This window comes from Aulonocara stuartgranti (genome assembly GCF_965226115.1).
Source record: "Aulonocara stuartgranti genome assembly, chromosome: 7".
In the NCBI taxonomy this organism is placed as follows: domain Eukaryota; kingdom Metazoa; phylum Chordata; class Actinopteri; order Cichliformes; family Cichlidae; genus Aulonocara; species Aulonocara stuartgranti.
Genome location: NC_138945.1, coordinates 54,608,086 through 54,625,155, shown reverse-complemented (window position 1 = coordinate 54,625,155; position 17,070 = coordinate 54,608,086). Strand labels below are relative to the sequence as shown.

The 17,070-nt window shown below is 41.7% G+C and overlaps 1 protein-coding gene across 2 annotated transcripts; it reads left to right on the top strand.

Moving 5' to 3' along the window:
• Window positions 1-18: 18 nt before the first annotated feature.
• Window positions 19-16,409, top strand: duox (dual oxidase). 2 transcript variants are annotated; one of them, XM_082541358.1, is made up of 33 exons: window positions 19-613; window positions 703-786; window positions 870-1,034; window positions 1,745-1,932; window positions 2,074-2,269; window positions 4,323-4,489; window positions 4,840-4,903; window positions 5,274-5,370; window positions 5,586-5,676; window positions 6,788-6,890; window positions 6,967-7,139; window positions 7,221-7,396; window positions 7,521-7,639; window positions 7,733-7,870; window positions 7,956-8,069; window positions 8,408-8,610; window positions 8,835-9,020; window positions 9,258-9,483; window positions 10,663-10,756; window positions 10,842-11,017; window positions 11,097-11,166; window positions 11,304-11,342; window positions 12,323-12,501; window positions 12,599-12,829; window positions 12,919-13,018; window positions 13,099-13,148; window positions 13,239-13,366; window positions 13,450-13,603; window positions 13,755-13,987; window positions 14,069-14,227; window positions 14,303-14,458; window positions 15,770-15,898; window positions 15,983-16,409. In XM_082541358.1, exons 1-33 carry the CDS (start codon window positions 547-549, stop codon window positions 16,103-16,105), a joined length of 4,578 nt encoding a protein of 1,525 aa, XP_082397484.1. In that variant the 5' UTR covers window positions 19-546; the 3' UTR covers window positions 16,106-16,409. The 2 variants fall into 2 exon arrangements, with proteins under 2 accessions (XP_082397484.1, XP_082397483.1); XM_082541357.1 differs by having other exon boundaries at window positions 11,301-11,342.
• Window positions 16,410-17,070: the final 661 nt, after the last annotated feature.

Sequence of the window (17,070 nt, the reverse complement as noted above, 5' to 3'; positions counted from 1 at the left end):
GGGAGGAGGATGCATTAACTGGAATACTGTGGAAAAGAGGTGTGATCCAGGAATGATGGCCATTCCCATTTGGGAAATAGGTCACATTGAGTTTGTGATAAGCTGTGCAGAACATTTAAACTTTAGTATTGCACCATCCCTCCGCAGCACCTGTGCTACTGAACTATTCTGCGCAACACTTCAACCTCTGCAGTAGGTGAGAATCAACTACTTCCTCATCTTCAGTCAGATACTAAGAGATAAAAGGCACATGATATTTTCTTTGGACTAGAGTTAAATAGACATAAAATACACGTTAAATGGTACTGTCGCGATGAAGCGGTGCAGTTTAGGTTTTTGTCAAGTTTTGCTGTTTGTTTGAAAAACTAGAGCGCAGTCGAGTTAAACTTGTAGGAATTTTCTTCTTTCTGTTAAAGCAGCCTTGTTTAATTACATGTTAATCAGGATATAAAAGGAAATACAAGTTACCTTCACTCCGTCTTCACTTCTCAGTACTCAACTACTCCTCTTGGCCGAATCCTGCGCTGAGGAGCACCTCTCGCATCAATGGATTTGCGTAAATGGGTTTGGAGTGTGTGTGCTGCGTTTGGCTTGGTGCTCACTGTTAGTGAACGTAAGTAGAAAGGAAAGACCGTGTTTTCAGACTCTTTTAACTTTATTAATGTAAAATAAATTCCAATTTGCTCGACATGTACCGAACAGGTTCGCACTGTGAGATAACCTGGGAGGTTCCTCGCTTTGACGGCTGGTACAACAGTCTGGGATATCCCCGACGCGGAGCTGTCGGTAAGTCAAGGAGTTGCTCAAGTGTGCAGCCGCGGTGAACTCTGCAAACTCTACATCACCGCGCTGTGCTTGTGCTCGCGCAGGTACTCATCTGATGCGCCTCGTGCCCGCGCATTACTCGGACGGAGTCTACCATCCTGTCCAGGAGCCGCTGCTTCCAAACCCCCGCAGACTGAGTAGGCTGCTGGCGGAGGGGCCCTCGGGTCTCCCCTCCACACGCAACCAGACCGTGCTCTCGCTTTTCTTTGGTAAATATAAAGCTATATAAATAATGTAAAATAAAATGGTTCGCTGAGCAAAAGAAGGATACAAAGCACAGATATTACTGACACTGAAACATGGCACGCCTAGAATCCTGACTGGAAATTTACTTGTGCACCTTCAAGGGGGAAACTTTTTAAAAACGTAATTTAGGGCAAATACAGCAAACCTTTCACACATTATGAAGGTCGGATTTGATTGGTGTTTCAGTGTGTGTAGTTTTACGTCTTGTTGACTCTGAAATTAATGTTAATTTAGATCATCCTTCAAAATAAGAGTTCGGAGGCGTTACCAAGATGTCTGCTGAGATAGTGGTGTGCGATACTTCAATTTCGGGTTGGGAAATTGATAACAATTAAATGCATGGCTAGTGTCGCCTATACCAATAACAATACCGATACTTTTAACCGATAAAGGCAACTTATCTAGGGGAGAGGAGTGTGACATGATTCACCGGATGAATCATCATAAATCATCATAAATGTGCAAATTCTGGACACATTTTAATGACCACTGAATCACTGTGAACTTTCCACAGTACTTAGTTAACACAACAAAAAACGCTTTCAGCTTTTCCCTTATTGGACACGTTTAATAAGTTTTACTGTCATCTGAGCGCCTGGTTCACTCTGACAACTGCTAATATATGTAGTACAGTATAAAGCAGGTAAAAGGAAGTTATTTTCCATTTTTTCAGGTTATCATGTTACATTTGAAATTTTTGACTCAAGAACTCCTGGTTGCCCACCTGAGTTCATGCACATCCCAGTCCCAAAAGGTGACCCTGTCTTTGACCCGACCGCCTCCGGGAAAGTCCTCCTGCTCTTCCAAAGAGGACCGTGGGACAAAGAGTCAGGACAAAGTCCCAGTAACCCTCGCATACAGGTACCAATTCTTTCTTGACCATTGTGTTAAGATAGAATTGTGTTGCGTCTAAGGTCTTCAGCGTAAATGTGTCTCTGTGCAAACAGCTGTATGGGCAGTTTTTTCCTGATTTATATGTGACATGCACACTATACAATACAGGTGAACTTGGTGACCGCCTGGATAGATGGTAGCTCCATTTATGGCCCCTCCACTTCCTGGTCTGACTCTCGGAGAAGCTTCTCTGGAGGCCTCCTCACTTCAGGCTCTGAGTGGAACATGCCCCAGAAAGGAGGACGCCAGATGTGGAGCGCTGCTGATCCCTCTACAAGAGAAGCTGTAGCAGAAGGCCTTTATGGTGAAAAAACAAAGTTTTGATAGTGTCAAACACTAATTTCCCATTCGACAAGATCACTAAATATAAATAATATAAAAAAGGAACAAAATTAACCCTCATATGTAATTATAATACTTACATGTAGGAGGACATATAGCATGTAGGGAATAGCTTTTTTAAAACATAATTATTTTCTATAAATGGAGTCTGGGAAGCCCACACAAATAGTATTATTTTACATTTTTTAAATCTTAATTTTGTTTGCAAGAGATGACATTTAGTGTGCCAAAACTTAACAATGCAGTTGCCTATTATCTGAATATTTTCTTCTCCTTAAAAAAAAGTAAGAGGAAGTCATTATATATCGAGACTGATACTGAGGTTTTTCCACATACACTATATGGAAAATATTGGGCCACACCTCTTAAATTCAGGTGTTTTTATTCAATTCAATTCAGTTTTATTTATATAGTGCCATATCACAACAGCAGTCATCTCATGGTGCTTTATATTGTGAGGTAAAGACCCTAGAATGATAGAGAGAAAATCCCAATACTCAAATGACCCACTTTAAAAACGCACTTGGTGACAGTGGGAAGGAAAAACTCCCTTTTAACAGGAAGAAACCACCAGCAGAAACAGGCTCAGGGAAGGGTAGTGATCTGCCACAGCCAGTTGGGGTTAGAGCAGGGATGGGCAATCTCAGTCCACGAGTGCCGGTGTCCCTGCAGGTTTTAGATGTGTCCTCGAATCAACACAGCTGATTTAAATGGCTAAATTAGCTCCTCAACATGTCCTGAAGTTCTCCAGAGGCCTGGTAACGAACTAATCATGTGCTTCAGGTGTGTTGACCCAGGGTGAGATCTAAAACCTGCAGGGACACTGGCCCTCGTGGACTGAGATTGCCCACCCCTGCGTTAGAGGGAGACAGGATGACACTGTTATCACCACAGGTGTATAAAATCAAGCACCAGTCATGGAGTCAGCCTTTGTAGACAGTTGTGTAAGATTGGGTCGTTCTGAAGAGCTCACTGGATTTGAGTGTGATACTATAGCAGGATGTCACCATTGCAACAAATTAGGTTGTGAAATTTCTTCCCTGTAGATCTAAGTTCAAGCATTTAGGAACCATAGCAACACAAAACAGCAGACCATGTAAAGTTACAGAGTTGCCAAGTGAGGCAGATAGTGTGGAAAAGTTGCCAACACTCTGCTGGCTCAATAACTGAAGAAGTCTAAACCTTCTCTGCATGAACATCAGCACAAGAATGGTGAGCTGGGAACTTCATGCCATGGGTTTCCATGGCCGAGCAGCCCCTCTAAGTTAAAACTGCAGGTGCCTCAGTACATTTGTCCACACAGTGTATATGTTTTTGTTTTGTAAGCATCACTAAATCATTGTGATTGCACATTATATAAGTCCAAATCACATAACTCTCTTTGTACGCCATGTGGTAATATCACTAAATATTACCACATTGTGTTTTTGTTTTGTAAGCATCACTAAATCATTGTGATTGCACATTATATAAGTCCAAATCACATAACTCTCTTTGTACACCATGTGGTAATATCCACCCAATCAAGAAAACAAACACCCAAAAAATGTATGCAAATACTTCTTCACCCTCAGTCTGTGTTACAGTCTGCCAGGGTGAGTCAAGGGAGGCCCAGACTGACGTGGGTTATGACTCTGTAGTTGTTTTGTAAATGGCCTGTCACGGCAACCACAGTAAATCCCTTTCTTTATAGCAGAGAAGATGGCATGCAGGTGTCATGAAACCAGTGTTTTTGTTGGCTGTCTGGGGAGGATCTTCTCCTTTTGTTGTCACGTCCTTAAAAACAAGTAGCTAAATTATTGTTCTATTAGCGGTCAGAGATCTTGAAAAATCAACACAAAATGAAATGGACACTTGGCTAAAGATGCATGAAATATTAATGATCGTTCGGTTGATTTTTATTTTATAATATTAACTGTAAAGGCAATTTCTGTATATTGTGTTGTGATAATAATGCAAAATGAAATGATGGCAGAGGAGAATTTGCTAGATTTTCTATCTTCTTTTCTGCCCAGAGTTGGGAAATGCCTGGGCTAACGAGAACGTGTTCACAGCAGCAGAGGGGATTATCTGGTTTCGGTACCACAATCATATCGCCTCCAAACTCCACAACAATCACCCAGAGTGGTCAGACGAGGAGCTGTTTCAAAACGCCAGGAAGACCGTTGTGGCCACATTCCAGGTAGATGGAAAAGTCTCCACGTAATCCTCTCGCTGCACAGATGCTGATTTAATTTGCACTCTTGAGAGAAGAAGGTTGCATCAATGCTAGGTGGTCGTTAAAGGCGAATGCATCATCCCTCACTCATTTGATTAGCACTTCTGCTCCCTGCGCAAGCTGTCATGAACCGCAGTGACCATGTCTTGATGTTTTTAGTTGTTTTTAGAACAATAGATCATTCACCTGCAATTAATTATTTTTAAAATGTAAGCTACTGGATTCATCATCACATCAATCTACTGCGTTATGCCTGGTTCATACACAGTTTAAATATAAAAAACTGATGTTTTGCCTGCCTTGTTTCCACACAGAATATAGCTCTCTATGAATGGCTGCCTGCGTACCTTAATGGCAAAAAGCTTCCTCCCTACCCAGGTAAGAATCAGCCAGAGTGCATGTGCATGTAGAAGCAGGGAAGAACAGGTCATGCACCGGTGACCACAAGCCGTGGTGAGGTGAGCCATCGGTGGTGGAGTTTGACAAAAAGTGTGTGCCGTCAGCAAAGCATTAACCCGAGTCTTCTTCTTGTGCTGAATAAGCAGCCACGGCTGAAGAAAGTTAGAAGATAATGGTCAGATGATCCCATCACCTCAGTCGCTTTTTCACTGTTTCTTCTATTCACTGCGTTTGTTGGCTCACTGCGGTAGAAGTTTGCATGCTTGAGGAGTAATTCTCACTCTGTTGTTGTTGCTGTCACTCTTTTTTTCACTTTGTTTTTATTATGTTCTGACTTACATGTATGCAGGTTACCAGAAGTTTGTTGATCCAGGGATCTCACCTGAGTTTCAGGCTGCTGCCATACGGTTTGGTATCACTATGGCTCCACCTGGTGTTTACATGAGGTAATGATTCTTTATTTCCTGGGACCACTGGGAACAGGGGGAATGGGGAACACACCTCTGAAGTTTAAAGAAACATACCACTGCTTCCCATATTTCCTTTGGAGAGAAATAATAAAAGCTCAGTATCCTGCTGTTAATATTGTTAGACAGCATGTAAAACCCTACATCTAGATGCTGTGAGAATAACTGTGCGTTGTCGCTTTGTTTTCCTACAGAAACAGAACCTGCCATTTTCGGGAAATTATCAACATCGATGGGAGCACATCGCCAGCAATGCGCCTTTGTAACAGCTTTTGGAAACGTCAGGTATGTTTTGTTTAGACTGCTGCATTTTATTAAGTTTGCTATAGTGCACCACACGCTTCACCACCAGCTTTCATTTTGATGTTCTTATTTGTATAAAAGATTTTTAGTGAGAGCAGGATCAAAGTAGTTGTTTATTTTTTTTTTAGTGGAAACACAGAAAGAGACAAATCCCAAGGATGACTGAAAAGATATTTAATCAGTTCAGTTTTATGTAAATGCTGCCAGTTCACTGTAAGAGTTTTATCAAGGTGATTTGAAAAGATAAATAGTGTACAGTATTAGTGATAGAACCCCAGTAATCAAACAGCGTGAGGAAGCACGTGGTGACAGTGTGGAAGAAGAACTCCATTTTGGCTTTTGCCATTGTAACCTGAATGTGACGTGTGTCCCTCTATCTTAATAAAGTGATTTACACTGCTGGCACCAAGTATAACATCTACAATATCTGAATCTAGGGCTTGTATCAAGAATCTTAGACCTAGAGCTTTCCAGTTTAGAATTATCACAGATTTACTCAGATTCACGCTCACTGATCTACTAGGATTGGGAAGGAGACTGGCAGCAGCAAACTCTGTAGGAGTAAATTAAGACCTCCAACCCACACAACACACAGGACCAAAGATTTATGAAACAGAAAATTTGCTTTATCTAAATGTCTTGTTCAGTTCCATTTGGCTTTTTGTTAAAGTAGGAATACTTTCAAGTAAAATAAACAACTCAAATATACCACAAAAATAATTTAGACAACCGAAATGAATGTGAAAACCAGAAAGAAATGAAATAGTTCAACACCCCAAACAAAAAGGAAAAGAAAGGAAAATGTGTTATCAATTAACTATTTATTGGATGTCAACCTTCAGTTTCTTATGATGTCAGTTTAATCAGTTATCAGTTTATCTTGGTCCAAGAACAAAAACCAACCCGAGCCTCTGAGTTTCACCATGACTGGTTAAAGGGTGATGGAAAGAGGGGAGAGAAAAGAAGAGCATAGAGAGGCATTTTTTTCTGTGTACAGTATTGTGCATGTGACAGAATTTAAAGCATGAACTACTATACTATGCACTTCCCATTCCTAGATTTTAAAATGTTTCTATCATTCATTTTTTCCCAGGAAGTTAATATGAAGAAAAGCCAGGATGTAGATGACCTCCTCATGGGAATGGCCTCCCAGATTGCAGAGAGAGAAGATAATATTGTTGTGGAGGACTTGAGAGGTTTTTAATCTTTCTTAATCACTACCCAATAAACAAATAAATATGCAGCGCTCTGATTTTATTTATACTTTGATAGATTTTATGTACGGACCGTTGAGGTTCACCCGGACAGATCTGGTGGCTATGACCATCCAGCGAGGAAGAGACTTTGGTCTACGGAGTTACACTGAGATTAGAAAGGCTCTGGATTTGCCTCCTGTAAACAAATTTGAGGATATTAATCCTGAGCTCAACCACACCAACCCACAGGTACAAATCTGAAAACCAAACACACAGTAAAGAAAGTTGGGCATTAATTCTGGGAATTAAACGAATGTGTTGTTGCAACAGTTGCTCCGCGACATTGCAGAACTGTATGATGGAGACATCTCAAAGCTGGAGCTCTTCCCTGGAGGACTGCTGGAAACTCTTGATGGGCCGGGACCTGTTTTCTCCGCTATTGTGCTGGATCAGTTTGAGCGTATAAGAAATGGAGACCGCTTTTGGTTTGAGAACAAGCAGAATGGGTAATTTCAGTTTCCTCATACAGTAGAAAGAGAATATTTTATCCTTTACATTTACAAACTTCTGAACAGAAAACTCACTGCATTTGAGTTAGTCGTCTCAGTGTTTTTTTTCTTGGGGTTCCAGTTTGTTTACGGATAAAGAGATCCAAGCGATCCGCAGTGTGACGTATCGTGACGTCCTTATTGCGGTGACAAGTGCAGAGGCCTCACATATACAGAATAACGTGTTCTTCTGGAAGGATGGTACAAATAAATTAAGTCTATGATCAAAAAGTTTCAGTTTTATATATAAATATGTCCTTTAAAAATAAAAAAAGCTCTCTTTGTTGTCATTAGGTGACCCCTGCCCTCAACCCACACAGCTAAATGCATCAATGCTCCATTCTTGCACTAATGCCACAAAACTTGATTACTTTGATGGGAGCAGGGCTGGCTTTGGGATATTTGTTATTGTCATGTTCCTCTTCCCTGTTGGTAAGTATCGTCACGGTCTCGCTGTCTTCTTGCCTGGCAAAAACTCTGATTTGAATGTGAAGCATTTGATTGTTTTCCTTTACAGTGAGTTTTCTGGTGGCCTCTACGGTGGCGTATCTAAGAAAGTATCGCTACAGGAAGTTCCAAAGAAGAAGGAAAGCTGGTGACAGAACAGATGAGCCGGCTGTGGGACTCAGTGGTATAAAATCAAAATAAGATTTAAAAGGAAAAGCTTCAAACGTTATTTATTTGCTGTGTCCATTGTTGGGTTAGATCAATGTCAGTTTATGTCATCAGCTATGATTTATGTCTCATTAAAAAATGAGCCAGTTGTGTGAATATAACTGTAAAAATATGTCATCTAATAATACTAATGAATCTAAGGATATAGTTGACCTTAAACCTACTAGAAACAAGAAAAGCTGGAGATGGTTAAAGAAGTTTTTAGTTTTTCTCTGCTCATGTTCTTTTAGACTCCTCCATATTTTATCCAGAAAGCTATCACAACCTTCATCTCATTCTGCTTATGTTCTCTAGCATACGAGTGGCAGGGTCATAAAAAACAGTTGCAGCCCGTCAGCGTGGAGATCGATGAGAAGCGGAGGCTGCAGGTCTGTGACAGATCTGGAACTGCTCACCGCTGCATCAGTCTGCGCAATCAGGACTACCTAGATGTCGTTCTCTCCAACGACTGTCAGCAGAAGGCTCTGCTGCTCAAAGTGCCAAAAGAGTATGACCTGGTGAGTACTGGGATAAGATGGTTTTAAACTATGGATACAGTTGTAATCAGATTACCAAAAACCCAGAAATGCCTCTGCAGCATCTGGTGCAGGCACCAACGTTCTCGCTGACAATGTGATGCCCCCCCTTTTTTTCCACCTCATCTGGTCCTAGATGCATGCATGCATCACTAAAACCCATTGCTTTTATCACCCTCTTCCTTTTTAAATAATGTTTTACACAGGTGCTGTTTTTTGATGAAGAGAGCAAACGTATGGAATTTGTCAGGCAACTGCGCCCAGAGGTGACAGACGTCAGGCCGGAGGTTAGAGTCAGAGAGATGAGGGAGAAGGGACTGCTGAAGGAGGCTTTGACCAGACAGCAGAGGGCTCAGATTGTTGAAACTTTCATTCGCCACGCTTTCTCCAAGGTACAGTCACCTTCTGGATGTTTATGTCATTCTGTCTCCTGTCACCTGTGGCGGCAGCTTTGTGCTTGGCCGCAAAATGTCGTCAATCCTAGTTGAAGGTCAAATTAGACAGACCACAAACCAACAGAACTAATTGTTGGTCTTGATTGTGATCTCACCTGCCATGACATTATGCTGCTGACGTTTGTGATATTAGTAATGACACTATGGTGACATGTAATAACACTTCCCTCACAGGTCTTGGAAATAGAGAAGTGTGACGCCGGAGACATGAGTGGCATATCCCACAAGAAAGCCAGGGAGGTTCTCCAGTGTGAGCTGACGGCGTTGGAGTTTGCTGATGCACTTGGCCTCAAATCCGATTCCTTATTTGTGGACTCCATGTTTACACTAGCTGATAAAGATGGCAATGGATACCTCTCCTTTCAAGAGTTTCTGGATGTTATTGTTATCTTTATGAAAGGTAAAACTAGTGACTTCAAAGTATGCTCTGCCTTTTAGCCACGGCTCTAAAAGTGCATCTGCAATTTAAATTCTTTCAATAGTAATTAAAAAACAAACAAACTCCAAAACAACAAACAAGAATGGGTTTCCAGAATTAAAAAAAATGCTGGAACAGTATTTAAAGCATCATGAAAAACAGTCCAACTTCAAGTAAAAATGAAGAACATCAGTCACACACATGAAAGCAGTTACACTGTAGGTACACTGCTCCAAAAAATAAAGCAGCACATCTCATTTAGGAATGATAGGATGCCACATTGCATAATGATCAACATACAGAGGGCTGAATTCAAGAGATCCTGGGGGATCTCCTTCCAGATTGACCAAGGCATCACTGAGCTCCTGGACAGTTTGAGGTGCAAACTGGTGTCCCAGAAGTGTTCTACTGGATTTAGCTCAGCCAGTTAATGTGTGCACAGGCCAGCAGAGGTGGACCTGCCACTTCTGGTATTCTATGCTAACTGACAATCGGGCTCCACTGCCAGGAAGTGAACACGGGAGCCTGTGAGGATGTTGGGCCCTCAGACCACCCTCATAAAGTCTATATGTGATTGTTTGGACAGGGACGTTCACACCACTGGCCTGCTGGTTGTCATTTTCTTGCTCTGGCAGCGCTCATCCAGCTCCTTTTTGCACAAAGGAGCAGATACTGATCCCGCTGATGGGTTAAGAAACTTCTACGGCCCTGTCCAGCTTTCTGCCCGTTTCCTGGAATCTCCTCCATTGTCTTGAGACTGTGCTGGGTGAAGTAGTAAACTTTCTAGTAATGGCACATATGTCGTCCTGGAGGAGCTGAACTACCTGTGCAACCTCTGTAGGGTTCAGGTATCGCCTTGTGCTACCAGTAGTTACACTGACTATAGCCAAATGCAAAGGTTGTGAATAAAAAGTCCGAAAACAACCACCTAAATCATTCCTGTTTTGGGGGTTGTTTCATTGCTGCCTCTCTGGTGCACCTGTTAACTCCAAAGAAACTGAAACTGATTAACAAGCCCCTCTGCTACTTAACTGACCAGATCAATATCCCAGAAGTTTAACTGACCTGATGCTGTACTTTGAAAAGACTTCCTTTAAATTTTTTTGTTTTGATTGATAGACATTTAAATTCTGATGTCTGATGATATGTGTATGTGTTCAGGGTCTCCAGAGGAAAAGTCCAAACTCATGTTTTCTATGAACGACATTGGCGAAACTGGTTTCTTATCAAAAGAAGAATTTGCCAGGATGCTCAGGTTTGGTCTTTCCCTTTTTTTACGAGTGCACCACATTTATTCTGTGTGTTTTATTTGTCATTTTCAACCTTTTGATGAATTGCAGGTCTTTCATAGAAATCTCCAACGGTGCTCTTTCAAAGAGTCAGGCAGAGGACGGCATCAAGGCCATGATGCAGGCCGCGGGCTTTGATGACAAGGAGAAAATCTCGTGGGAGGACTTTCATTTTCTGCTGCGGGATCACGAGAAGGAGCTGCAGTTTGCTCAGCTCAATGTCAAAGGTTGGAGAAAGTTTTGTTTAAGAGCATCCTCATTTTTCTGACCTTGTCTGATGCAGTTGTGTGTCTGGCATGTGCACAGGGATGGAGAAACAGGGGAAGAAGAAGCTGAGTCGAGACCAGAGAGTGTCCTTCATTTGTCCGGCAAACAGGTGAGAAAACTGGATGCCATAACTCATTCACATCAAAAATGTTTGCAATACTTAAGACAAAAATCCAGGATTATTTCTTTCTTTTATCCAGCTTGTATTTCTATGATGTTCAATATTGTTTTGCTTTTTTTCAGCAGTCACAAGACAGACGGACCAGAGATACGCAAACGGAAAAGGTATGGTTTCTTTAAGTTCTTTAAAGAATGAAAATTATGAATACCGAGAAAGACAAAAGTCTACCACAGCTTTAAATAAAACCATACTTGGTGTGTGAAGTGTATTTACAAGACAACCTAAATGCAAAACCAAAGGTGAGCCTTAATTAGGCTGATGAAGTTCAACAATCAAAGTAAACAAGTAGAAAACAAACTAAAGGAAAATGGGGCAAAACTTAAAAAAAGGCGTAAGCCTAAGTTGCAGAAGATGCTGTGAGTGACAAAGACAAGGCCCAATCACATTGAAGGACTGATGGACACACAGAATAAGTACACACAGACAAAGACGGGAAGTGAAAACAAAAGAAGGCACACAAGAAAAGTAGTCTTCAAAGTAAGACATGAAAAATTTTAAAGAGAGACATCGGCTGCTTGTCACTATGCTAACAAGTCTCCTGGCTTCCTTCACTTGGATCCTTTCCTTGCATTTCAACTCCACTCAGCAAGCATGCGAAAGAAAGAAAGAAAGAAAGAAAGAAAGAAAGAAAGAAAGAAAGAAAGAAAGAAAGAAAGAAAGAAAGAAAGAAAGTGAGGAAGGGACAGCCCGAGCTGCCAGTTGAATCCTTGCTTGTGTAGTGTTAGTCTTATACATCACTGAGGTGTGCCCTGCTGCACACCTGAATCACCTTTCAAATCCACAAGTAAACACAATGCCTGACAATGTAACTGTGTGTTGGTTGTAAAAATATAAAAACAAATTGGTGCTTTTTATGATGCTGCAACACTTTGAAGTTAGATTAACCCACCTACTTAAGTGTGCTAGATTAATGACACACATTCTAGGTGGGGCAGCAGTTAGCAGTGTTGCCTCACAGCAGGAAACGTTCCACCAGCTGGGTGGGACCTTTTTCTGTGGTGTTTGCATGTTTTCTGTTTTCTTTTTGCATCTGTTTTAACACTTAGATTGGGAAACAAAATGTAACAGGTTCAACTGTTTTCAGGTTAAACGTCCATACTCCAAATGTCTATGTGAAGCCAAAGCGCGAGAAGTACATAAAGAACCCGGTCCAGCAGAAAATCCAGCAGTTCAAACGTTTCGTTGAGAATTATCGGCGTCACATTGTGTGCTTCATCATCGTGTACGGCATCACAGCTGGTGTTGCACTTGAAAGATGTTACTGTGAGTGGAAATCTTCCTTGTGTGTCCCCACTGCATCACAGCCCCGTAGCATGTTCATTTCCCCCCCATCTAATCTGAATACAATTACTGTGCGCAGACTATGGCTTGCAGTCTGTATCTACAGGTGTCCCCGAGACATCCATGGTGGGTATCATCGTGTCCCGTGGTTCAGCCGCTGCCATCTCCTTTCTGTTTCCTTACATGCTTCTCACCGTGTGTCGCAACCTCATCACGCTCTGCCGAGAGACCTTCCTGAATCGATACATCCCCTTTGACGCTGCCATTGACTTTCATCGCTTTATGGCCACGAGTGCCATCATCCTCTCAAGTCGGTATTTATGGGAAGGATGGTCACGATTTGATGTTTGGTGATATAAATATTCATGTGGTGCTCACTGTTTTCTGTTTTCATTACAGTTGTTCACAGTTTGGGCCACGTGGTCAACATCTACGTCTTCTCCGTCAGCGACCTTAACATCCTATCTTGTCTCTTCCCAAAAGTCGTATCAAACAACGGGTAAGACTTCAAACGAAACCTTAGATGTTGCAGATTTTGGAATTTTATCCCAGTTTATGTTTGGCATGTTTTCCTTTTAGGTCTGAACTTCCTCCCAAGTGGTACTGGTGGTTCTTTCAAACTGTTCCAGGTATGCTATGAAATAGTTGATTACAGACATGCTGCAGTATTACTTTTTTAATAATTAATTTGCTTGCTCTGCATTTTTCTTTTCTTATAGGAATGACTGGGGTCTTGCTTCTCTTTGCGTTCGCATTCATGTACGTTTTTGCCTCACACTATTTCCGTCGCATCAGTTTTCGTGCATTTTGGATCACCCATTACCTCTATGTTGCCGTGTACATTCTTGTAAGTACTATTTGGGTTTAAAGCGCACAACTGAGGCAGTTTTGAACAGCGGTGTGATACCAGCTTTGGTTTTGTCCTGACAGACAGTTATTCATGGCAGTTTCGCTCTGCTTCAAGAGCCTCGTTTCCACATCTACCTCATCCCACCTGGCCTGCTCTTCCTCCTGGACAAACTAATCAGCCTGAGTAGGAAGAAGGTGGAGATCCCGGTTATCAGAGCTGAGCTGCTGCCATCAGGTGACCCTTTCGGGAGATTAAACATGGCTTTTCTCTATTAAATGGCTCATTGTTCTGTCTCGACCTGATTTCAATCTCTGCTAATGAAAATGTTGCATTGTCTTCACTGAAATCATGCAATGTGTTTGTGCATGACTTATCCTACCTGCAGGTGTGACACATCTGGAATTCAAGCGGCCACAGGGCTTTGTTTACCGTTCGGGCCAGTGGGTTCGCATAGCATGTCTGATGTTGGGCACGGATGAGTACCACCCATTCACTCTCACATCAGCTCCTCACGAAGAGACGTTGAGCCTGCACATCCGAGCTGTGGGGCCGTGGACCAGCCAGCTCAGAGAGCTCTACACCGAGGAAAACCTGCTGGAGCTTGGAGCTTTTCCAAAGGTAGGTTGTTTTTGCATGTGGTTTCATCTGAATCTCAGTTATTTTCATGGCACTGGTATTCATCTTTCACTTCACCCTAAGCTGTACTTGGATGGACCTTTTGGCGAGGGCCATCAGGAGTGGATTGACTTTGAGGTGTCTGTTCTGGTGGGAGGAGGGATTGGAGTCACCCCGTTCACTTCAATTCTCAAAGACCTGGTGTTCAAGTCCTCTGTCAAGTCCAAGGTTTTGTGCAAAAAAGTGAGTCCTGAATGAAACAACCAGAAACACATTTTATCTTGAAATTCTCCTCCTAACAGTCCTGTACTTTTTCAGGTTTACTTCATCTGGGTGACACGGACACAGCGTCAGTTTGAGTGGGTGTCAGACATCATCAGGGAGGTGGAAGAAATGGACACTCAGGATCTGGTGTCGGTCCACACTTATATCACTCAGGTGGCTGAAAAGTTCGACCTCCGCACGACCATGCTGGTAAGATCTGCAGTCACCATTTCAAAGTATCACATGAAATAGAGAGTGTAGTGAAATGTATTTAAACCTTTATCAAACAATTAAATCAATATTTGTATTAAAGGGATTGTTTAGGACAGTGGTGTTCAAATCCAGGCCTCGAGGGCCGGTGTCCTGCAGGTTTTAGATGTGTCCTTGATCCATCGCAGCTGATTTAAATGGCTAAATGACCTCCTCAACATGTCTTGAAGTTCTCCAGAGGCCTGTTAATGAACTAATCATTTGATTCAGGTGTGTTGACCCAGGGTGAGATCTAAAACCTGCAGGACACCGGCCCTCGAGGCCTGGAGTTGGCCAAACCTGGTTTAGGATACCAAATGCCTTGATGAGAGTTAGATGACAAGATTCATGTCACTCGCCTTCTAACAAGGAAGCTAACCTGTGCAAAACATCTGTAAAGCTGGCTATTAAACACATTACATCTTATTTGTCTAATTTTGATAAAACCTTTACTGATTTCTTAGCAGAATCGCTTTCATGGGCACGATTAGAATTTGCTTTGTTCCTATTGAACAGTCAGAGCAAGTGCTCCTTTGAAACCACTTTTTACAGGTCGAACAAATAGAATAGAGCACATGACTGAGTTTCACGGGCTGTTTTCCCTGGTTTCCAGACTTTTAGCTGAAGTTTTGAGTCATCCATTAATTAGAAAGCTCCTCCATTTAGCATGTCAAAAAGTGTCCTTAGGCAATATACCGGTGCCCTCGGTGCATCTCTTAGAGTGTGAAAAATGATATTATGCATAGAGTATAGATCTGTTTGAATCCCACTCGTAGTACAAAAGTATGCAAATTTATTGTAATTACCCATGTAATTACCCATGTGAGGAAAAGTTAATAAGTGGGCTAACATTAAACAACCAGAGACTTGGTGTTTTAATGGTCACGGGTCACAAAACTAGAGAACCAAAGAAAACAAGATTAACAGCCAAACAGAAACATAAAGGGAGTAGTATCCCTGAACCTGGTGTGTGTTTCTGTAAACATGTAAGACTGACATCTTGCTTAGTTTTCAGAGTTTGGTGAGTGTCTTAAACAGCAGGATACTACAGGACCGCTGCAATCAGTGTAGAAAACAAAAACAACAAGCTACAATGAACCTGTAATTGAAAGCTCCACTAGAATGAGACACAGGAAGGCTGCTGAGACTGAATCCCAGCTGCCCTGAAATGCAGTCTAACGACACTTTTGAAGCAAATGAAGTGATAACTCTTGTCAGGATTCACATGAGTACTGTACTCACTAATGAATTTCCCCATCTTTGTGTGTGCAGTACGTGTGTGAGCGCCATTTTCAAAAAGTGTGGAACCGCAGCCTCTTCACTGGCCTCAGGTCCGTCACCCACTTTGGCCGCCCGCCCTTCGTCTCCTTTTTTAGCTCCCTGCAGGAGGTTCATCCAGAGGTCAGGCCTTCATCCGTCCTTATTTACCCGACGGAGGACATGAGTGGATTATTCTAACGTCTGAATTTGTATCATTTTCTTTAGGTGGGTAAAATTGGAGTGTTCAGCTGTGGTCCTCCAGGACTGACCAAAAATGTGGAGAAAGCTTGCCAGCAGATGAACAAGAGGGATCAGGCCCATTTCATACATCACTATGAAAACTTCTAACTTATTTACAGAAAGAACAAAACTAGCCATGTTTATGTGTTAAGAATAGAGAGTGGTAGAGCCATTTTGGTAGACTCTAGTTTTTATTTTAATTACTTGAATTACTTGAAGGATACAACCTGATACATTTTAATCCAATCATAAACATCATTGTAGAATCAATAAGGGTATATCTTGTGAGAAATAATGTACCTATAATTTGTCAAATCATTTTTATTCATTGTGAATCTTGTGAGTGTTTTTATCTGAAGTGTACGGCCGGTTTATATTGTTGATTTCTTGCTTTATTGTATCTGTATAACTTTGAGAAATAAACAAACATTTTACATTAAAAATCTGGAGGGTTTTGTGCTGCTTTTGGCTCCTTCTGCAAGCTTTTGGACTAAACATTCATTTCAATAACCAAAACTCCTAAAATGGATTTGCTGGTTGAGCGGTAAGCCAAACAAGCCTCACTGCACTAAACAGTGGATTGCATTTATTTATTGCTTATAAAACACACTTAAGATCAGATGGGTGGATGCACGGGTATCATAAAGTTCTAGTTTAACTTTAAGCACGAGATACAAGCTGACGTGAACACAGAAACACTTAAATGCATTTTGCACTGGTAAATGTTTTACTTGGCTGGCACAGGTGGTAGGAAAACACAGAGGATTTACTGTAACTGTGTGTGTTGTTTAGCTAAACCTCTCTGCTGGTGCATAACAGTCAAGAATATTTCACCAAGGCTCTGAAGCATGACTGGGTCTAATGATTGCTGTTCTTCACCTTGCACACAGTTTCACAAATTGAAACTATTGTCCAGCTTGATGCATCTGATCTGACAGACACTGAGAAGCTTCACTGGAGCAGCTGAGGTGAAAGGCCTTAAGAGTTTCTGAGCAGCACTAATGAGGAAGACATGGTCTTTGAAGTAATATGGATTTTGTGCCTCTGGGTCAATTTTATTTCAAAGCAGTTCA